This window comes from Jaculus jaculus, chromosome X (genome assembly GCF_020740685.1).
Source record: "Jaculus jaculus isolate mJacJac1 chromosome X, mJacJac1.mat.Y.cur, whole genome shotgun sequence".
Lineage (NCBI taxonomy): Eukaryota > Metazoa > Chordata > Mammalia > Rodentia > Dipodidae > Jaculus > Jaculus jaculus.
The window spans coordinates 116,686,921-116,710,825 of NC_059125.1; the positions used below are offsets into that span (position 1 = coordinate 116,686,921).

The following is a 23,905-nucleotide window of genomic DNA, read 5'->3' on the forward strand; positions in this document are numbered from 1 at the left end:
TCAGATGGCAGGGACGACTCAGAAGTTATCACGGTGCTGGAAAGAAGTGACTGGAGTGCTCAGCACTGCAGTATCTCTATCACACCTTCCAAGGCTCAGGGTCCATTGCAGAAGAGGTGGCAGAAAGAATATAAGAGCCAAAGGAAGGGTAGGACTCCTTAAAATGTGCTCCCCCAGACACAAAATGGCCTGCATATCCATGACCTCGCTGTATGTGACACTACCTACACAAGACCATCGTAATAGGAGGAAAAGATCATGACATCAAAATAAAAGAGAGATTGAGATGGGGAGGGGATATGATGAAGAGTGGAGTTTCAAAGGGAAAGTGGGGGGGAGGGAGGGTATTACCATGGGATATATTTTATAATCATAGAAGTCGTTAATAAAAATTTGAAAAAATATGGACACTAAGAGTAAGTAATAAAGTTCTTAATCTCACAGACATAGACACTTTCACAGAATAAACTGATTTCCTGAACTGTATAGACACAACCATCTGTGGCGTGAAGTTCCAGACCATGGCAAGACATTGCATGAAGACTGTACTGCAGACTCAGCAACAGTTACAACGACATCCAGAAACATTTAGTCAGCATTTTGCCCAGAACACAAACTATTAACAGAAAAAGATCAGTGCCCAAACTAAAAAAGCATATATTTTTTATTTGTCCTCTCAGTTTAAATACAGACTAGTTCCATCTTGACATCATGAAACCATTTGACCCGAGGACTTAAAAGAAACAACGTTTATACTTGTAATTGACTTTTCTAAGATAACATTTAAGAATAATCACCTACCTTGAGTATTTTAGGAAATTTAACCTTTTAACTATTCCCTCCCCCTCACAGTTATCCTCAAAACTATGACAAAAAAAGAGAAATTATAAAAATACACAAATGTGAATTGTCAAAAGTGAAATAAAGAATTAAGGAAATCATTACAAAGATTTTAGTTAAATCCTGTTTTTTTTTTTTAACTTTCTCGCAATATTTGGATTTTAAAGATCTTCCCCAGAAGTCTTTTTTTTAAATAAAAGTTTTATTGGAGAAAAATAGAACCACCACATACACAGGGAAAAGAACACAAAATTCAACTGTTACAGAAACAAATGAAACTCACAATTATCAAATGTTGTTTGCAATTACTTTTCAATTTCTTACAAAGAGCTTCCCTTAATATGTCTTGCAAATTTTTCAGCTGAAATAAGCATCAAGTTTCTAAAGAATTAAGGGAAATGGACCCGCTTTTCAAGACAATGAAGGTGGTATCAAGAGCCTTTTAGTAGGAACAACTCTATGTAAAAATGAAGAGCAACTCGTGAGTGGTGTAATAGGCTGATAGCCCAGAGGCCATCAGGGCTGAGTTAGAACACTGATATAGAAGGTCTGGTAAACAAAGGAACCACATTTCCTTGTCAGATGAGCTCCTGTAGGGAAACCAGGGAGGAGCCAAAGAAATATACGCACTGGCTGCTCAAAAAAGAATTAGGCTGGATTCTAAATACTACATATAGTTAGATAACAGTGTGCAAGTGGATGCAATTAGAGAGAAACAGGCAACTTAAAAAAAAAAATAACAGCTGACCACAGGTCTTTGAGAACTCAAGAAAATAATCAACAGTAGACACAAGAGTCCCAAGTCTCCTAAGCTAAAGGTTTGAACCCAGGAATTCTCCCTAATGGCTCCAAAGAGGTAAGGACATATGCAGTTGTAAAAAGCATTAAATTCTAATTAAAAAAAAAAAAAACACACCACACCAAAGTGTCTACTTCTCTTCCATGATCAATTCCCTTCATGGAAAAAAAAAAAAAAAACAAAAACCTGGAGAAAAAGCAAAACCCTGCTGATGATAAAAGAGAAGCCTTTAACTCACATTTGCAAGCTGAATAACAACACTTATGAACAATTTGGGGACATTATCCTCAAAAGCAGGTGTCCAGTGGCTATGAGAACTCTTAAATTCAAGCAACTTGAAATTTTCAAATACAGAGTAAGAGAAATGAGAGAAAAATCTTTAGATGTAGGGTTTCTGGAAGTTAGAATAAGGATGATAGCTCCTTATTTCACATAGACAAAAACTGGGATGCTTCCAAGAAAAAAAAATATAGAGGAAACTGGAATGCGAATCCTAGGAAGCTTGTAACATTCTATGATTGGTCCAAGTTAGACAAACTGTCCAAACAATATTTAAAGACTAAAGCATGTTGAAAACTAATTGGTAAATTTTTGCTCATGTAATAATTTACAAAACATAATTTTGGTCTCTCATGTTTTCATTTTGTATTCATTTTTCATATAAAGAAATAGTTGGTTTTTTTCCTTCCTCTTTATGTTCATCTAGGATAGCAATTTTTGCTTCTAGTTATTTTTTATAAGTACCTGTTAATCAGCACAGCAAACTTGGTGCTAATCCATATATGCACATCCCATACTTACAAGAGGAAAATTTTAGGATGTGAATATACAAGGTATTATGTAAGTAACTGTCGCCCTTCTTGAAAACTTGTTTCCAAAGATTTTTTTTTAAATATCCCTTTCAGTGTAACAGAATGTTATCAAGTAAAATATCAATACCTATGACAACATATGTTTCTTTCCAAGGGAAACCATGAGACAGGTGAACAACCAAGTCCAGGGTGGTTTTTCTATGATAAATACATCCAGAACTCTGTACAGTAAATAAAGTTTGCATGCAGTTTAAGTATTTTTAAATGACTTTTAAGCAAATAAACCTTTTGCTTCATTAATGGTGTATAAGAATCCCCCCCGCCCGTTTAATAGCCATAGGGATCTCTTCCCCAGTTCCAAAAAGGAATCATGAAGACCGAGTACTTTCTTAAAAAATGTTCTGCACATCATACTAAATAACATGCAAAGAGTTCAACAACATTCTTCTTAAAGTATTACTCTTTAAAATGGGCATGTTAACCATTGAGAAAAGTCCACTCAACTATTTCCATTACACTGCTTCATTTGGTCATCGGAAGTATAAAAGAAGTCAAATAATATAGGATCAACAAGTTAGTTTATCCACTGGCTACTGCATATGACAACAAATGCTCCAAGGCCAACTTTCTATGCAATATAGTTGTACTGGTTTGGATTTTCTTTATCTCTTTCCATGTAGTCCCGGTCAATTAAGGATTCTATTCTCTTCTTAAGGTCAGCAGGCTGTAAGAGAAGACACATTTTCAATGTAAAGCTCATAATCATTAGCATAAACCCACTTCTCAATGCCCCACTAAATGAGAGCAAGGGTCAAGTGAAGTAGCACCTATAATTCTAGCTTAGAAGGCTAAAGTAGGGTCACAAGTCTAAGGCGGGCCTGAGTTATAGTTTTATAGTGTTATATAATATTGCCTGTTCTATTTTTTTTTCCTTTTTTTTTTTTTTTTGTTTTTCAAGATAGGGTCTCCCAGCCCAGGCAGACCTAGAATTCACTCTGTAGTCTCAGGGTGGCCTTGAGCTCACAGTGATCCTCCTCCCTCTGCCTCCCGAGTACCGGGAGGAAAGGTGTGCACCACTGTGTCTGGCTGTCTATTCTATTTTAAAGAGATCTGAGAACCAGCTACTTTCTGTACTATTAAATACAAAGACTAAACTTATAACCTCACATGAAGGAAATAATGCTATTTAGTTCAATGAAGATAGTTTGAAAGGTAAGTATACCTTTGCTAGCAAAAGGAGAAAGTTCTCCATGTGAGTTTTCATTTTTATGAATTCAAATTTAAAATGTAGCTAGAAGGCGGACTGTAGAGATGGCTCAGCAGTTGTGTGATTCCTGCAAAAGCATGAGGGCCTTAAACCCTCCAAGTCTGAATCTCTAGATCCATATAAACAGGAGGGCATGGCCACATGCGTGTAGACCCAGTTCTGCCAAGAGGAGCACAGAACAGGAAATCACCTGGGCTTAGGAAAAAACAGCAAGCCCTGGTATGAGTAAGAAACTGGCTCAAATAAGGGGCTGAAGCCAGGTGTGGTGGCGCACGCCTTTAATCCCAGCACTTGGGAGGCAGAGGTAGGATCACCCTGAGGTCAAGGCCACCCTGAGACTACATAGAGAATTTCAGAGACCCTACCCTGAAAAATGAAAAATGAAAAAAACAAAACAAAACAAAACAAAACGGGGGGGGGGGGCTGAAGAGTGATAGAGCAGGCCACCACAGGCACGTGCCTCCCCATGGGGCAATGCAAGGGTACATACATGTGCATACATACACACACCACTCAATAAATAAGAAAAAGTACACACTGGTCACGGTAGTACAATACTGTAATCTCAGTACTTAGGAGGCAGAGGTAAGAAGAATCTAAGTTTGATATTGGTCTGGACTACATAATAACACTATCTCAAAAAACAAATAAATAACTAAAGTAATTAACACATTTAAAAATGTATAGAGGCCAGGCGTGGTGGTGCACGCCTTTAATCCTAGCACTTGGGAGGCAGAGGTAGGGGGATCACCATGAGTTCAAGGCCACCCTGAGACTCCATAGTGAATTCCAGGTCAGCCTGGACTAGAGCGAGACCCTACCTCAAAAAAACCTGTATAAAGGAAATCATTATATAAAAGTAGAGGTACTGTACTGAGCCTGGTGTCACAGGCCTGCACTCTTTGGATGGCTGAGGCAGGAGGATTGTTGAATTTAAGACCTACCTGGAATACAGAATAAGTTCAAGGACAGCCTGAAGAACTTAATGAGATCCTATCTCAAAAAGAAGGGAACAGAGCCTAGCATAGCTCCCCAGTAGTAGAAGACTTTCCTCAATTGTGTGAGGACCTGGTTTACATCCCCGGCACCATGCACACTTGAGCAAAACATACTACATGAAATGACTTTATAAATGAAGGAGCATATCACAATAATTCATATCTGTATGTTTCTAGTTTAATGTAAAATTTAACTGTTACTTAAGTGATTTAGATTTCAGAATCTTCTGACTTGAATATCATCTAGGAAGTTTAGCATCAGGTGTGGCGGCACATGCCTTTAATTTCATAATGTGCATAGTAGAGGTGGAAAGATCCTAGGTTTAAATGTAGTCTCAGTTACCTAGTGTAGTTCTTGACCAGCCTGGGCTACATTGACTTTGTCTCAAAAAAACCAAAAACCAAAAACCAACAACAACAAAAAAAAAAAAAAAAAAAAAAAAACAAAGCAAAAAGCCTGGCCTTCTCAATCACACTATCCCTTGGATGAGAAAATTCCACAGTAGAGATCTGATGTATCCAGCTCCTATAAAGAATATAGTCAGTCGGGCATGGTGATGGCACATGTCTTTAATCCCAAAACTTGGGAGGCAGAGGTAGGAGGAACACTGTACGTTACCTTGAGACTACATAGTGAATTCCAGGTCAGCCTGAGCTAGAGAGAGACCCTACCTCGAGAAAAAAAAAAAAAAAAAAAAAAAAAAAAAAGAATACAGTTGTCCCTTGATATTCCTGTAGCCCTATCTACTAACATCTGCCAATGCTTGCCTCACATATAAAATGGTGTAATATTTGTACCTAACCTACAGACATTTTCTAGTACACATTAAAATCAAGTTAGATGGTGTGTTGGCACATGCCTGTAATCCCAGCAATGGGGAGGCTAAGAATGAGGCAAGACAATCACAATTTTGAGGCCAGCTTGGGATACACAATAATACCCGGTCTAAATAATCAACCACTCAGTAATCAAAGAGAAATCCTTATGTTATAATACCTGATACATGCCTGTTACATAATTTTTACACTATGTTTTACACTATGTTTTTTATATATTTAGAGAATACTGGGAAGAAAAAATCCTGCAAATGTATAGCAAAAATCCAATTGTTGTTGAGGTGGGGGGGGGGGTCTCAAAACTCCCAGGCTCAAGTGATCTCCCTGCCTCAGCCAGTAGCTAGGAATATAGGAACATACTACTGCACCCAGCTAATCTATTTAAGAATATTTTCATGGGGAAGAAAGATTTTAAGAGCCAGATTGAGACAATATGCCCAGAGGCATTGCTGACTGCTGTTCCAATAAGGCACAACCCAAAGTCCCATGGGAAATATCTGCAACCCCAGCGTGGAGGGACTCCAGCAGAATGGGGACAGGGAAAAAGGAAAAAGAGGGTACCAACATATGTTGTATCCATACAACATGTTGTTAATAATAAATTTTAAAAAATGTTTTTGGGATGGAGAGATGGCTTACTGGTTAAGGCACTTGCCTGCAAAGCCAAAGGACCCCAGTTCAATTCTCCAGGACCCATGTAGGCTAGATGCATAAAGTGGTACATGTGTTTAGAGTTCATTTCCAGTGCCTAAAGGCCCTGGTATGCCCATTCTCTCACTCCTCTCTATCTCAAATAAATAAATAAAAAACCCAGCATGGTATCGCATGCCTTAAATCCCAGCACTCAGGAGGCAGTGGAAGGAGGATCGCTGAGTTCGAGGCCACCCTGAGACTACATAGTTAATTCAAGGTCAGCCTGGGCCAGAGTGAGACCCTACCTTGAACTCCCCCCCCAAATAAAAGAGAGAGAGAGAGAGGGAGGGAGGGAGGGAGAGAGGGAGGGAGGAAGGGAGGGAGAGAGAGAGAGAGAGAGAGAGAGAGATTTCAACCTTAGTTTTGTTGAATCCACAGAAATAGAACCCGTGGATAAGGAGAGCTGATAATATAGTATTGTTTGCTAATAGAGTTATTTAGAATATATAAAATGATCCTTTGATCAAAAGCCTGGTATAGTGGCATGTGCCTGTACTTCCAAATAGTCAGGATCTTGAGAATAGCTTCAGGCCAGTTTTCAAGGCCAACCTAAGCAATATATTAAGACCATATCTTAAAAACAAAAACAAAAACAAAAAAAGTAAGAGTCAAGAAAAGACGGGGACTGGAAGGATGGCTTAGCAGTTAAGACGCATGCCTGTGAAGCTGAAGGACCTAGGTTCAACTCCCCAGAACCCACGTAAGCCAAATGCACGTGGTGGCACAGCCATCTGGAGTTTGTTTGCAGTGGCTGGAGGTACCTGGTGTTCCCATTCTCTTTTTTTCTCTCTCTCTCCCTCCCTCACTAAGAGTAATAATTAAATAAATAAAGAAAACATGTGAAAGCTAAAATTTCATCCAGTCATCTCAAAGTTGGAATATCAATCATGGAAAATGTTAATAAAAATTGAGAAAAATAAATAAATGAATGAATGAAGAACAAAAAAAGCTGGAAAATCAAATGACTGTTATTCTTTTTCCAACGAAAAATATTTTCTTAGCCGGATGTGGTGGTGCATGCTTTTAATCCCAGCACTTGGGAGGCAGAGGTAGGAGGACTTCCATGAATTCAAAGCCACCCTGAAACTACAGAGTGAGTTCCAAGTCAGCCTGTGATAGAGTGAGATTTTATTTGAGAGAAATAGAACCTGGGTACTTTGGCTTTGCAGGCAAACCCCTTAACCACTAAGCCATCTCCCAAGCCCTGGTTGTGTTTTAATTACAAACTCCTAGATTATCAGCAGGGTGCTTATTATAGTAATCCCTTTACTTCCAGCATGAGTAAGGTCTCTGGCTGAAGGTGAAAAAGTATTGAGTGTGATAATGGGGGGTAGTATTAGGCCTGGAGGAAAAGCCTACCTTATTAGAATTAACAGCAGCTGAATACTTATATGCCAAGTTCAATGCTAGATTTGTTATATTCGCTATCTCGTTTAAGTCTCACAATAATCCTATGAAGTAAGTATAATTATCTTTATTTTACAAAAGTACAAACAAGTTGAGCAAGGTTAAGCAGTTTACCAAAGTCTAAAGCTCTTAGGAATGAACCCTAATAGCCATGAATCTACCTAAGCTTATGTTAGATGTTTATTATCATAAGTTTAAGACTCTTTTAGAACTTGGAAAATAGTTCAGTATAACCTCAACTTGTTAATAATAGTCTTTACTACTGGGAATTTATTTTGTAAATGGTGAATTTCAATTTATTGAAACTATCAAGAGACTTTTTTGAAAGATACTAAAGGGAAGATGGACATAAGAGCATGTGTAGAAATATCACAATGAACCCCATTAATTGATACAATTAGTACATATTAATCAAAACTGTGAAATAAGCTGGGCACGGTGGTGCACACCTTTAATCCTAGCACTTGACAGGAAGAAGTAGGAGGATGGCGATGAGTCTGAGGCAGGACTGGAACTACAGAGTGAGATCCAGGCCAGCCTTGGCTAGAGTGAGACCCTACCTTGAAAAAAAATAAATATAAAAAGACAGTTATTGAGCTAGGGAGATGGCTCAATGGTTAAAGGTGCTTGCTTGCAAAGCCTGTCAGCCTCAATTGCCCACTACCCATATAAAGCCACATGCTGAAGCGGAACATGTTCGCTTGCAGTAGCAAGAGATCCTGGCATGCCCATATTCTCTTTCTCTCATATAAATACTGTTTAAAAAATATTTTATTTATTTACTTATTTGAGATAGAAAAAGGAGAGAAAGAGGCATATAGAGAGAATGGGTGCATCAGGGCTCCATCCACTGCAAATGAACTCCAAATGCATGTGTTACCTTGTGCATCTGGCTCACATGGGTCCTGGGGAATCAAACCTTTGGCTTTGCAGGGAAGCACCTTCAATGCTAAGCCATCTCTCCAGCTCAACGGTTATTACTAGTTATGTGAATACACATTTTGTTTTGTACATTACTGAGGACAGAACCCAGAGCATCATGTATGCTAGGCAAGTGCTCCATTACTGAGCCACACCCCCGGAATCGGTACACAGGGTTTGTTTGACTTGTTTATTTTTTTTTTCTTTATTGAGGTAGTGTCTTTATCTAGCCCAGGCTAACCTGGAATTCACTATGTAGTCTCAGGTTAGCCTCAAACCCTCAGCAATCCTACCTCTGCCTCTGGAGTGCTGGGATTAAAGCATGCACCCCATGCGCAGTTCTAGCCTTTTTTTTTTTTTAATTTTGAGGTAGGGTCTCACTCTGGTCCAGGCTGACCTGGAATTCACTGCATAGTCACAGGGTGGCCTTGAACTCATAGCAATCCTCCTACACCTCTGCCTCCCGAGTGCTGGGATTAAAGGCGTATGCCGCCACGCCTGGCTCCCCAGCCAGTTTTTAATAAACATTTTTATATAAGCCAGAAGATGAACTCAACCTAGTAAATTAATCAGTCACAATACCAAGTTATTTCTAGGAGTAAAAAAATATAGGGTCTATAGGTACTTAATGGTGGCTGAAGAGTGGAAATTATGTCATGTAGTGTTATAGCCACTGGGACCACCCACATGCTCTAGTAAATAGTCCCCAACGCACGCAAGCAACCCCAATTAAACTCAGTGGGAGCTTGGCATGGTGGCACACTCCTTTAATCCCAGCTCTTAGGAGACAGAGGTAGGATTGGCTGAGAGTTCAAGGCCAGCCTGAGACTACATAGTGAATTCCAGGTTAGCCTGGGCTAGAGCAAGACCCTATCTGGAAAAAAAAAAAAAAAAAAAAGAAGAAGAAAGAAAAGAAAGACATCAAAGTAGAACAGAGGAGCTGTGGGCTGGAAAGATGGCTTAGCAGAAGGCACTTGCCTATGAAGTCTAAGAATCCAGGTTCAATTCTCCACATAAGCCAGATGCACATGGTGATTCATACATCTGGGGTTCGTTAGCACCAGCTGGAGGTCCTGGCACAGCCATTCATATTCTCTTTCTCTCTCTCTCAAATAAATAAATAAAAATAAAAATAAAAATTTTGGGCTGGAGAGATGGCTTAGTGTTTAAGGTGCTTGCCTGCAAAGGACCCACGTTCAACTCTCCAGGTCTCACATAAACCAGCTATACAAGGTGGCACATGCATCTGCAGTTCATTTGCAGTGGCTAGAGGCCCTGGAGTGCTCTCTCTCTCTCTCCCTCCCTCTCTCCATCTCTAATGAATAAATAGAAATATAGAAATATTCTGCGTGAGAAGGAAAATACTTAGTAGCAGAGGCCAGTAAGTTAAAAAGGAGACATAAAGGGAAGAGAAAGGAAGGGAGGAGGGTACTTAATAGGTTGGTATTGTATGTATGTAAGTAGAATGATTGAGATGGGGAGGTAATATGATGGAGAATGGAATTTCAAAGGGGAAAGTGTGGGGGGGGGAGGGGAGAATTACCATGGGATTCTTTTATAATCATGGAAAATGTTAATAAAAATTAAAAATAAATAAATAAAACCTTTTAAAATATAGAAGAGAGACTCCAAAATAGAAGCAAGACTACGAGATTTAATGGAAGGGGAGGGGGGAATCAGAAGGAAGGTAAGGGGAGGGGATTATAATCAAAATACATTATTCACATGTATAAAAATTGTCAATAAATAAAAAAAGAAAAATTCAAGGCCAGGTGTGGTGGTGCACACCTTTAATCCCAGCACTCAGGAAGCAGAGGTAGAAGGATCACCATGAATTTGAGGGCAACCTGAGACTACATAGTGAATTCCAGGGCAGCCTTGGCCAGAGTGAGACCCTACCTCAAAAAACCAAATAATAATAATAATAATAATAATAATAATAATAATAATAATAATAATAAAAAAATAAAATAGAAAAGAAAAGAAAAGAAAAGCTCAAATCATCATTTACTTACTAAACTTTCAGGTACAAGGGCTTTTTACAAACTGTTTTCTCCCCTTTTCACAGCTGGCTACATGTGCCAACAAAGTTCTCTTCTGAATAATGTAGGTAAGCATAGGAAATTAAAACAATTCTTTAAATGGTTTTGAGGCTTCAATCTTATTTGTAAGATTAGTGTCTAAAAATCAAATATAGTAGCTTTCATTAATAACAAGCTCAATATGAGAATTCTGAAATACTGACCTTTACTGGAAATTTTAGCTGGTTGTATACTTCTGAAACAAGAAGATTGTGGCTAAGTGTCTTTCTCATCTTCATAATTCGAACAATTGCAGCATCAATTTGATACTGTCTATCTTGAAATACTCTTTCCGTAGTGCTGGCTTGCTCTTCAACCTAAAAACAAAGTTTTAAACTGAATAATTGCATCTGTTAGGGACATGTCATTCTTGTTGCTTTAAACCTATTGAATTATCTAAATGGGACCTTATAGACACAAGATGAAAAAAGCTACAAATCTTATAACTCCTTCCTGTTCTAATCAGACTGTCCTGCACCAATAAAGCAATGTCAATTTTAGTTACCAGTAAACACTGCCTTTGTTTTTGTTGTTTCAAGGTAAGATCTCACTCTAGCCCAGGTCGACCTGGAATTCACTTATGCAGTTCACTCAGGATGGCCTAAAACTCAAGGCAACCCTCCTACTTCTGCCTCCAATTGCAGGGACTAAAGGCATGTGACACCACACGCAGGTGCAAACACCATCTTTAAATTACTGCTTTGTGTATCTATTCTCCAGGAAAAAAATTAAATATTTTATTTATTTAAGTGGGGGATGGGTGTACCAGGGCCTTTTGCTGCTGCAAACCAACTCCAGATGTGCTCCTGGCTTTGCATGGCTACTGGGGAACTAAACCCAGGCCATCAGGCTTTGCAAGCAAGTGCCTTTAAACGGGGTGAGCCATTTCCCCAGGACCCACATAAGCCAGATGCACAAGGTGGCACATGCATCTAGAGTTCATTAACAGTGGCTGTGGGCCCTGGCATGCCCATTCTCCCTCTCTGTGCCTCTCTTTCTCAAATGAATGAATAAATAAATTAAAAAATAAGAATTATAGATTTAGGCCAGGCATGGTGTATGCCTTTGATCCCAGCACTGCGGAGGCAGAAGTAGGAAGATCACTATGAGTTCAAGGCTAGTCTGGGACTACAGTGAATTCCAGATTGAGCTAGACTGAGACCTCACCTTAAAAACAAACAAAAGCAAACAAAAACATTATAGATTTAGATGCTTAGCAGTAAATTTACCAATCTTGATGTTAAAGTAAAACAATAATCATAGTAACTAAACCAAAATAATAGTTTGGAGCTTTGTTGCATTAGTTTATGGCATAGAATGGATGTTTTGGAAATAAGCACAAGGCAGTCTTTCAAGGGAATAGTAGGTTTTTGATTTGCATGTGAAAATAATAGGAATTTCACTGAAGACATTAACCCTTATTTCATATTAAAATTTTTACAGGTTGGGCACACCTTTAATCCCAGCACTTGGGAGGCAGAGGTAGGAGGATCACTATGAGATCAAGGCCAGCATGAGACTACATAGTGAATTCCAGGTCAGCCTGGGCTAGAGTGAGACCCAACCTTGGAAAAAAATACTTTTATAGGGCAGGAGAGATTGCTCAGTTGTTAAGGCACTTGCCTGCAAACCCTAACTACCGGAGATTGATTCCCCAGTACCCACGCACAAGCAAGATACACAAAGTGGTGTGTGTGTCTCTGCCTGTGAATAAAAGAAAAGAAAAAAAAGAAAAATTTTAAAACTTCTACCAGCCTAGATGTCCCTCAACTGATGAGTGGATAATGAAGATGTGGCACATTTATACAATGGAGTTCTACTCAGCGGTAAAGAAAAATGAAGTTATGAAATTTGCCGAAAAATGGATGGACCTAGAAAGGATTATACTAAGTTAGGTCACCCAGTCCCAGAAAGCCAAGCGCCACATGTTCTCCCTCATATGTGGATCCTAGCTACAGATGATTGGGCTTCTGCGTGAGAAGGAAAATACTTAGTAGCAGAGGCCAGTAAGTTAAAAAGGAGACATAAAGGGAAGAGAAAGGAAGGGAGGAGGGTACTTAATAGGTTGATATTGCATATATGTAAGTACAATGATTGAGATGGGGAGGTAATATGATGGAGAATAGGATTTCAAAGGGGAAAGTGTCAGGGGGGAGGGAGGGAATTACCATGGGATTTTTTTTAATAATCATGGAAAATGTTAATAAAAATTTAAAAATTAAAAACATAAACAAAAAAAACCTTCTACTCATTGAGCTGGTTAACTGAGCAGGTAAGGTGTATGACTACAAAGCCTAACAACCTGAGTTCAATTCCCCAGTGCCCTTGTAAAGCAATATGCATACACAAAGTGGTACATGCATTTGGAGTCTGTTTTCAAAGGCTAGAGGCCCTGATATGCCCATTCTCTGCCTCCTATTTACCTCTGTTTGCAAATACATTTTGGGGGGGGGGGGTTGAGGTAGGGTCTCACTCTAGCTCAGGCTTACCTAAAATTCACTATGTAGTCTCAGGGTGGCCTCGAACTCTCAGCACTCCCCCTATTCCTGCCTCCCAAGTACTGGGATTAAAGGTGTGTGCCCTCATGCCTGGCATAAATAAAAACTTTTACTCAAAGGAATGTGTTCAACCTTGTCAAAACCGAAAATCAACCTACTTCAGAGAGTTAATAGTTTATTTCCTCAGTATCTCACAAACTATGGCATGGGGTATAGCTCAGTGGTAGAGCATTTGACTGCAGACATATCCTCACAACATAACCAAAATTAAAATTCAATGAAAATGTTAATCATAGAAATACTAACACAAATCATTCAGATATTTCACAAAACAAAAAAAAAAATGTAACCTTTACTGCTATTGAGGCTACTAAAAACAAGTATGCTACTTAACAGTGGAAAATTTCTAGAAAATATGGTCCTAATCACTAAAGCTTAAGCTCATATCCCTTGACTCAAAAATCTACTTCTATGAATTTACCATAATGGAAAGATTAATGAAATTAATATTTATATAGAAAAAAAATTAAATGTTTATTTATTTATTGAAAAGAGAAAGGCAGATAGCGAGAATAGGTGTCCTAGGCCCTCCAGTCACAACAAACCAACTCCAGATGCATGCACCACCTTGTGTGTCTGGCTTACATGGGTTTTGGAGAGTTGAATCTGAGTCCTGAAGCTTCACAGGAAAGCAGCCATCTCTCCAGCCACGAAAAACATTTTTTTTTTCTTGAGGCAAGGTCTCACTCTAGTTCAGGCTAACATGAAATTCTGTAGCTACAGGCTGGCTTTGAACTCATGGTGAATCTCCTACCTCAGGCTCCTGAGTGTGGGGCTAAAGGTGTGCACCACCATGCCAGGCTTCAAAAATGTTTCTTGTAGTTTTATGTACAATACTAAAATGTCACAAATTTTACTGCCCAATAACATTATGGGGAGCTAGGCATGGTGGCACATGCCTTTAATCCCAGCACTTGGGAGGCAGAGGCAGGAGGAGCACCATGAGTTCAAGGACAGCCTGAGACTACATAGTAAATTCCAGGTCAGCCTGGACTAGAGTGAGACCCTACCTCGAAAAACCAAAAAAAAAAAAAAAAAAATTATGGGGCTGGAGAGATGGTTAAGGTGTTTGTCTCTAAAACCCAATGACGCAACTTTGATTGTTTAGTACCCGCATAAAACCAGATGCACATGACACATGTATTTGCAGTGGCTAGAGGCCCCTGTGCACCCATTAAATGTTTGCAAATAAGTAAATAAAGTATTTTAAAATATTATGCAGTTATTTGTAATTTTTTTTTTTTTTGAGGTAGGATCTCACTTAAGCCCAGGCTGACCTGGAATTCAGTGTAATCTCAGAGTGGTCTCTAACTCACAGTGATCCTCCTACCTCTGCGTCCCGAATGCTGGGATTCCCACGCCTGGCTATAATTTTTTAAATGTGTAAGTGAAAAAATTCCAGATTGAGTGGAGAATAATGGCTCATGCCTATAATCCCAGCACTCAGGAACCTGAGGTAGGAGGATTTCTATGAGTTTGAGGACAATCTGAGCCATACAGTGAGATGTAGGAGAGCCCAGGCTATGTGGAGGTGAGACCCTGTCTCAAAAAAAAAAAAAAAAAAAAAAAGACTGTGTGGTGGTTTGTGCCTATTATTGCAGGACTTGGGAGGCTAATGTAGGAAGATTGCCATGAGTCTAAGGCCAGTGAAGGCCACAAAGTGAGTTCTAGGTCAGCAAGATCCTGACTCCAAACAAAAAAAAAAAAAAAAAAAAAAACACAAGGGAAAACAAAAATATGAAAGGTTAAATGTTAAGGGCTGGCAAAGTGCTTCTCTAGAATGCACAAAGCCCTTGGTTTGATTCCCTGCATCATATATGCTATGATCCCAGCACTCAGAAGGTAGAGGCAGGATGATCAGAAATTCAAGGTCATCCTTCATACCACAGCAAGTTGAAGGTCAACCCGGCCTGGAGCGATGGCACTTGCCTGTGAAGCCTAAAATCCCAGGTTCGATTCCCCACTGAACATGTATGCTAGATTCATTCACAAGGCAGCACATGCATCTGGAGTTCATTTGCAGTGACTAAGGCCCTGGCAAGCCCATTCTCTATCTCTAAGAAATAAAATGTTTAAGAAAATGTATAGCCAGATGAAAAGCGGGGCATGCATCTGGAGTTTGCTTGCAGCAACAAGAGGCCTTGGCACATCCATTCTCTCTCCCTCTCTTTCCCCCCTTGCAAACAAATAAATAAATAAAATATTTTGGAAAAAAAACATTAGCTGGGCTGGGTGTGGTGGCACACACCTTTAATCCCAGCACTAGGGAGGCAGAGGTAAGAGTCCCAGTCTGGGAGTACACAGTGAACTCCAGGTCAGCCTGGGCTAGAGTGAGACCCTACCTTGCAAAACCAAAAGAAAAAAAATTAATGAAGTAAAACCTGAGCATGGTGGCACATGCCCTTAATTGCAGCACTCAAGAGGCAGAGCTAAGGAGGACTGCTCTTGAATTCACTACATAGTGACTTCTTCCTGGGCTTGAGTGAGATCTTACCTCAAAAAAAAAACAAAAAGAAAAGAAAAATAACTAAATTATATATAGCTAATGAATCAATAATGAAGAAAAAACAAAAAGGGAATACCAACCAGATAGGACAAGTAGATACAAACTATCAAGATGGTGGATATAAGATGGGGTTAAGAGGTCAGTGGGAGAGCACTTGTCTCATATATGCAAGGCTTTGGAGTTCAGTCCCCAGCAGTAAAAGAAAAACAATCTTACTATGAACATGTATAATTCTAATACTAGAAGAAAGCAAAAAGTTTACCGTTTCTTTCATCTGGATTTGATTGATCTTTATCCTGAAAAGTTTGTGTTTGAAATCATCGTTACAAATAAATTTGTCACCATCTTCAATATCTTTGCCTTTTGGGTTTTTTGCAAGAACTCTAGCTTTGCCACAGGCTAATGATTGCAGTGTTCTCCTTAATTCTCCATCCTCTGAAGAAGAAATAGCCATTTAGTTATTAGCTCAACAGCATCAACAGTATATTCAAACTTAACCTAACCTGTACCTTACCCTCTAATAAAACCGTTTCTTTTCGCCTGGGGAGATAGGTCAGTGAATAAAGGTAAAGTGCTTGCTATGCCAGCCATGAGGACCTGAGTTTTCAGTCCTGAGGACCCTCATAAAAGCTGGAAATGTTGGCATATGCCAAAATCCAAGCACTGGGGAGGTGGAGACAGGAATATTCCTAGGGCTTGCTGGCAGACTAATGTAGCTGAATCGGTAAGCTCTAGATTTAGCATAAGACTCTGTCTCAAAAATAAGGTAGAGAGGGCTAGAGAAATGGCTTAGTGGTTTAAGGTACTTGCCTGTGGAGCCTAAGAACTCAGGTTCAATTCCCCAGAACCCATATAAGCCAGATGCACATAGTGGTGCATGCATCTGGAGCTCATTGGCAGTGACAGGAGGCCCTGGCATATCCATACTCTCTCTCTCTCTCTCAATCTCACACACACACAAAATGAGGAAAAGGGTAACTGCATCTTGTAATTGCTTCCTTATAGATACTTCTCTATTGTTACCGGCCTCATCCTAGTCTAAGCCACATAATACTTTATCCAAGAATTATCCCTATAGCTTCTGAACTGGAATCTGCTCTTATTCCAAGTTGTCCTATTGATCCAAAGTTAAATTTGTCCAAGTAAGTTATTTCTATTACTTCACACATTTGAGAATTTGAGATGTGATAGTGAGTTTCATTTGTATGTTTAAACCCCCAACCGCAAAAAAAAAAAAAAAAAAAAAAAAAAAAAAAAATCAAGCTTTATTCACCTTATCTTTCTCAAATGCACTTTTGTTTCTTCTGAAACAGGATCTCAAGTATCCCAGGCTGGACTCAAACTCGCTCAGTATTCTGTATTACTTTTCATGATGTCTACCCACACTCTAATCCACTCCTACATCCAAACCTTTCCTTCTACTATTTCTGCTAGCTTCATATCACCCTGATCACAAGTTGAAGGTCCAGTTCATGAAGATTTTCCTGAAATGTGGCCATTCCACAGTGATCTCTTCATTCCTTAAACTTGTAACACATTTCAAACAAGCACCTTTTCTTTCTTTTACACCCATTGGCTATCTCCCCAGCCTTTAAAAAATATTGATTTTTATTATTTATTTGTTTATTTATGAGAGAATGGGTGTACCAGGGCCTCTAGCCACTGCAAACAAACTCTAGACACATGCACTCCCTTGCACATCTGACTTACGTGGTCCTGGGGAATTGAACCTGGTCCTTTGGATTCATAGGCAAGAGCCTTAACTGCTAAGCCATAACTCTAGCCCCTTCCCCAGCCTTTGTAACACATTCCAAGTAAGCATCATACATTGGTACTTAGTATTTTCAAAATTATGTCAAGTATTATCTCCACCACCACCCCGTTTTATTAAGAGTATGGAGGAAATAGACTATTCTTTGAATCCCCATAGTTCCATTCTTTTTTTGTTTTTCGATGAAGGGTCTCACTCTAGCCCAGGCTGACCTGGAATTCACTCCATATTCTCAGGATGGCCTTAAACTCATGGCAATCTTCCTACCTCTGCCTCCCAAGTGCTGGGATTAAAGGCGTGCGCCACCACGCCTGGCTTCCCCATAGTTCTTAAGATAGTGGAATACACAAAGCAGACAAAATGCTTGCTACTTGACTGACTCCATACAAACCTATTCCAGTAGCTTGCTTGATCTCTTCTAAACTGAACTCCTCTCCTTCATTAAACATTAGCAGCACCAGTGTTTGAAAAAGTGAGACTTGGAGTTCTTTTTTACCCTGTTGGAGAAATAGCAGTGATTGCCATCCTGTTTTTTTCAAGACACATGAAAAATTAATAAAACAAGTCATCTTTACACGAAAAGCATTTTTTAATTAGCGGCTTTAGAAAGATTAACATTACTGAGAAAAACCACTTCAGGTGGTAATACAGTATGTGCAGTGTAAGGATTGGATAAGATTCTACAGAAAATGAGGTAAAGGATTAGGTAACCTCTTTTAACAGGCTTTTCATAAGCCATATTAAAACAGAAAAGTAATGAAAATTACTCAGTCTTGCATATCATTTGATATTTATCATAAGCAACAGGAAATCATATTTCAAAAGCATTTTATTTTGAGGTATGGTCTCACTCTAGCCCAAGCTGACCTTGAACTCACAGTGATCCTCCTACCACTGCCACCCAAATTCTGGGATTAAAGGTCTGCAACACCATATCCAGCCTCACCTCGAATTCTCAATGTAGTTGAGGATAGCCTTGAGTTCCTGATCCTCTTACCTCTGCCTCCCAAGGGTTGGGATTACAGGCATGTGCCACCATGACTTTCAAATCCATTTTTTCTTCAAGGTAGGGTCTCAGTCTAGGCCAGGCTGACCTGGCACTCACTCTGTAGTCTCAGACTGGCCTTAAACTCAAGATGATCCCCCTAGCTCTGCCTCCCAAGTGCTAGGATTTAAGGCGTGTACCACCATGCCCAGTTCAAATGCATTATTTGACTTGATTCAGATTAGTCATAAAAAGCTGTAGGGATTTTTTGAAATTAGATATGTACCCAGATCCTGTTAACTCCCACTCTGTTCTCTAGATCCCAGCAACAAGATTTCTGAAAAGAGGTAGTGTGAACTTTGCATGCACTGGTGGGGAAAAGTTATTATATTGAATTATGGAGAAGGGCCAAATCAATTGTGGAAAAGTTGACAATTTTTTTAAATATTTTATTTATTTATTTGAGAGCAACAGAGACAGAGAGAAAGACAGATAGAGGGAGAGAGAGAATGGGCACGCCAGGGCTTCCAGCCTCTGCAAACGAACTCCAGAAGCGTGTGCCCCCTTGTGCATCTGGCTAACCTGGGACCTGGGGAACCGAGCCTAGAACCGGGGTCCTTAGGCTTCACAGGTGAGCGCTTAACCGCTAAGCCATCTCTCCAGCCCAAAAGGTGACAATTTAAAAATACACAAAAAATTTGTAACAAGTTATCACTGTTTTCATATAGGTGTCTAGGATATACTCATAAAATAATGACTTGAACTTCCAAGTCATGAGGAATAACCTCAACATTAAACATGAAGGAGCTGGGCATGGTGGTGCATGCCTTCAATGCCAGTACTCGGGAGGCAGGGGTAAGAGGACTGCCATGAGTATGAGGCCACCCTGAGACTACATAGTGAATTACAGGTCAGCCTGGGCTAGAGTGAGACCCTATCTTGAAAAAGCAAACAAAACAAACAAAAAACCGTGAAGCTAACCAACTGTTTGGGAATATTCACTTACCTCTTTAAATTCTGCTTTGAGCACACAGTGTCCTAGGGTCGACTGCCACTGGAGCTTCCTGCCACTATGTTTGCCTAGGTAAAATGTCTTGAAAATTTCCTGAAGTTTTACCATCTAAATAAAATAAAGCTTGATTTAAGCTGCACATACAATACTATTACGACTCTTTATACTTACATAATTTGTAATAATTTCCAAAAATTTTAAAGGCTCTAACTTAGTAGGTCCATGAATCACTCTGATAAAAGGTAAAGCTCTCCCAATGGTACTTGTCAGTCTTCATAATCTTTGACCTCTTTTGCCCCATTTAATTATTCCCTCTTCTGAAAGATTCACCTCTTGTGGCTTTTGTGCCTCTCTACTATATTGGTTCCTTTATCTCATATGGCTTCTACACACAAGTTTCTTCCTTTGCAGCAGGCTCTCTTTATTGCCATCTGCCAAATGTGGGCCTTTCCTAAAGTTCTTTTGTTTTTATTGTAATTTACTCACTTGAGAGACAGAGGACAAAGATGGATGCACTAGGGCTGCCACTGAACTCCACATGTGTGCACCACTTGGTGCATCTAGCTTCATATGGATACTGAGGAAATTTTTTTTTTTTTTTTTTGGTTTCTTAAGGTAGGGTCTTGCTGTAGCCCAGGCTGACCTGGAATTCACTATTATTAGTCTCAGGTGGCCTCAAATGCATAGTGATCCTACTACCTCTAAATGCTGGGATTAAAGGCAAGCGCCACTATGCTTGGTGATACTGGGGAATTAAACACAGGCTTTGCAAGCAAGAAAGAACCTTTAATCGCTAAGCCATCTCCCCAGCCTTGTTATATTTTTGGTCTTTTCATGTCAGTGCCTCATTCCAGTCCAGGGTGAACTCACACCTGAGAGATCTTCCTTTCTTCTGCCTCCCAAGTACTGGGATTAAAAGCATGCACCACCACACACAGCTCTGGTCTTTTTCTTTTTGGTATCTTTCTTTTGTCGTCCTCCACACCCTAGGAAGGATCCCACTCTGTTGTCCCAGGCTGGCCTTGAATTTACAGTGATTTTCCTACCTCTGCCTTCCTAAGTGCTGGGATTAAAGGTATGTACAACCACATCCAGCTCCAACTTGTCTTTTTTAAAGTTCTATCTCTGCCCTTGTTTCTTTTCCTACTTACTGAGGGAAATCTACTCTCTGGGCTGCTGTGTTAATTTCCATAGAGGACTCTCAGAATCTCCTTCTCTATCCTTACCCCTTTACTAGGCTTCAGTCCTGAAGTAGACATGAAGACATTAGGGTGGATTTATTCTGTGCCTATCCTACTCCCAATCTCATCTTCAGTTGAAATATGGGAAAGATGTGGCTTGGGAGATGCGTCTATGGTTAAAGGCCCCTACCTACTTACTTGAAATATGGGCAAGAATGTCTAAGAGCTATGGAGAGTGAGGGGTTATAATCTGGGAAAATGTTAGAATAATGGCACTCAATATAGAATTTTAGCATCATTACCAATATGCTAAAGTGTACTAAGAAAATTAAGTGTAAGACTAAAATATCTAAAACACATATCATTTGTTGTTTGTATGCTAGCTAACATAAGCTTTCAAAGGGCGTATTTTTAAAAATATTTATTTCAGAGAGAAACACACACACACACAGAGAGGGGGGGGATTTGTTTGGCACACCAGGCTCTCCTGCAACTGCAGACAAACTCCAGATGCATGCGCCACTTTGTGCATCTGGCTTTACATGAGTACTGGAGAGTTGAATCTAGGTAAGCAGGCTTTGCTAGCAAGTACTTTTAACCACTGAGCTAGGTCCCCAGCCCCAAAGGCGTATTTTCATGTTTATTTATCAAGTAGGGAGAGAGAAAGAGAGGGGGGAGGAAAGGAGAGAATGTGCACACTTGCCCCTGTAAAAAAACAGGCCACTCTGTGCATCTGGCTTTACATGACTACTGGGAATTGAACCCAGGCTTTGCAAGCATGTACATATAATCACTGAACAATCTCCACATTCCAAGAGGCATATATTTTTTAATGAAAAGTAAAAAAAAAAAATATCACCATGGTTTCTATCTCTATAACTCAGAACATAAACAGTAAATCTTACCTCTGGTGGCAAATGGACTTCCATAGGCACATAGGTTGGCCAGTAACCCATTGTCAGGATATTCACAGTTAATTCAATATTCCCAGGTACATTCTGATTCTGCATATACTATAAGGAGATCAGTAAGTATACTTAGGTTCCAAAATAAAAGTACATACATTTCAAATTATAACACTGACTCAATTAATAAATTCCTTAGGGCTGGATAGAGGGCTCAGTGCCTACAAAGCTTCAGGACTCAGGTTCAGTTCCCCAGTATCCATATAAAGCCAGATGTACAAGGTGGCACGTGCATCTGGAGTTCATTCCTTGCAGTGGCTAGAGGCCCTGGTGTGCCCATTATTATATGTCTATATATCTGCCCTGTCAAATAACTTAAAAATATTTTTAATTAGAAAAAATAAATTCCTTATAAAAATACACAAAACTACACCATCCTAAAAGTAAGGGGTAGCTGTTCAGATGAAGTACACAAGAAATGTACTAGAAGAGTATACAGGTTAATATGTTGGCACAATGGCATGCGAAAATGTCCTGACAACATCCTAGGCATTAACTAAAATTTGCACACACAATTGGGCTGTTATAGGATATCTTCACTCCCCCCCCCCCCCGGATGTCACATAGAGATCCCTACATAGCTTGAAACACTTGTAGCAGCCCTCATTCCTCACACCAGCAGCCAGCCCAACTCATTGGATTTTTCACCTACTCCATTCCCTGTTTTCTTTAATATTTTATTTTTATTTATTTATTTAACAGAGAAAGAGGTAGAAAGAGAGAGAATGGGCATGTCAGGGCTTCCAGCCACTGCAAACAAACTCCAGACGCGTGCATCTAGCTAATGTGGGTCCTGAGGTATTGAACCTGGGTATTTGGATTTGCAGGTAAATGCCTTAACCGCTAAGCAATCCCATTCCCTATTTGAAAGGGGTGACCTGAAGTGGGGAGAAAGGGTGGGGGAAACACAACACAGATAAATCCTATTCTGCAACTACAGTCAGATCCATTAATCCTATTTACTCTGAACCTTCTCTTGAGTTTTTATCTTTTATTTCCCATCTATGAATATAGGGGTTAAGGAGCCAGGTATGGTAGCTCATGCCATTAATCCCAGCATAATATATTAGAGAGTAAGAGGTAGGAGGGTTGCAATGAGTTCCAGGCCACCCTGAGACTACACAGTGAATTCCAGGTCAGCCTGGGCTAGAATGAAACCATGCCTCAAAAACCAAAACCAAAATGCACGTGCATGTGCACGCGTGCACACACACATACACACAGAGGTTAAGAAGTCATTACCGAAACCCCAAGGCAATAAAATCTTATTGGTCATTACTGTCATATATATTATTGTTGCTGTTGTTTGTTGAGATAGGGTCTTACTAAGTTCTCAAGTGTTTCATTTTTTTAAAGGTAGGATCTCCCTCTAGCCCAGGCTAATCTAGAATACACTACGTAGTCTCCAGGTGGCCTCAAATTCACATCAAATCTTCCTACTTTGCCTCCCAAGTGCTGGGATTAAAGGTGTGTGCAACCGCACCCAGCAGTTCTCAAATATTTCAAAGCTAGGGACTGAGGAGATAGTTCAGTTAGTGAAGTGCTTTCCTTGCAAACTAAGAACTTCAGCTCCATCTCGAAAATCCACATGATAAAGCCAGGCATGGGGCATATACTTATCATCCCAATATGAGTTAGGGGGGGAGACAACTGGATCCCTGAAGCTCATTGGGAATCCAGTTCAGCCTAACTGGTGAATACCAGGCCAACAAAACCCCGCCTCACAAAAATGGACAGCATTCCTGAGGAGTGACACTGTAGTTTGTCCTCTGGCCTCTACAAGTGTGAGTATACACACACACACACACGCCCCTTGAACATGCACACATACAGATACACATGCATTTTACAAAATTCGAAACTACTTTCTACCTTTAATCTTCTATTTATTTATCTGTGTGTGAGGGGTGGGCAACATAGGACCTCTTGCCACTACAAACTCCAGATGCAGGTACCACTTTGTGTATCTGGCTTTACATGGGTACTGGGGAATTGAACCCAGGCCATTAGGATTTGCCTTTAACCACTGAGCAATCTCCCCAACCAATTCCTCTTTTTTTTTTTTGAGGCAGTGTTCACTCTAGCCTAGGTTGACCTGGAATTAGTCTCAGAGTGACCTCCAATTTATGGCAATCCTCCTACATCTGCCTCTCAAGCATTAAAGGCATGTGCCACCATACTTGGCTCTCTTTATCGTTAATCTATAGATCTAGTTTTTCATTGTAAATGCCTCAGACTTCATATAACCACTTTATCACTGTCCGTATTCTTC

General features: G+C 39.8%; 1 protein-coding gene across 3 annotated transcripts in view; it reads right to left on the reverse strand.

Moving 5' to 3' along the window:
- Positions 1-646: 646 nt before the first annotated feature.
- Cul4b (cullin 4B) overlaps positions 647-23,905 on the reverse strand; it is a 62,929-nt gene continuing 39,670 nt past the window's right edge. For all 3 annotated transcript variants that reach the window (XM_045140245.1, XM_045140244.1, XM_045140246.1), the window contains exons 16-21: positions 21,574-21,681; positions 19,482-19,595; positions 17,882-17,987; positions 15,982-16,154; positions 10,820-10,972; positions 647-3,175 (exon numbers count right to left, since the gene is read on the reverse strand). In XM_045140245.1, the coding sequence (XP_044996180.1) occupies positions 3,080-3,175; positions 10,820-10,972; positions 15,982-16,154; positions 17,882-17,987; positions 19,482-19,595; positions 21,574-21,681 (750 nt within the window). In that variant the 3' untranslated portion in view covers positions 647-3,079. The remainder of the gene's footprint in view (positions 3,176-10,819; positions 10,973-15,981; positions 16,155-17,881; positions 17,988-19,481; positions 19,596-21,573; positions 21,682-23,905) is intronic.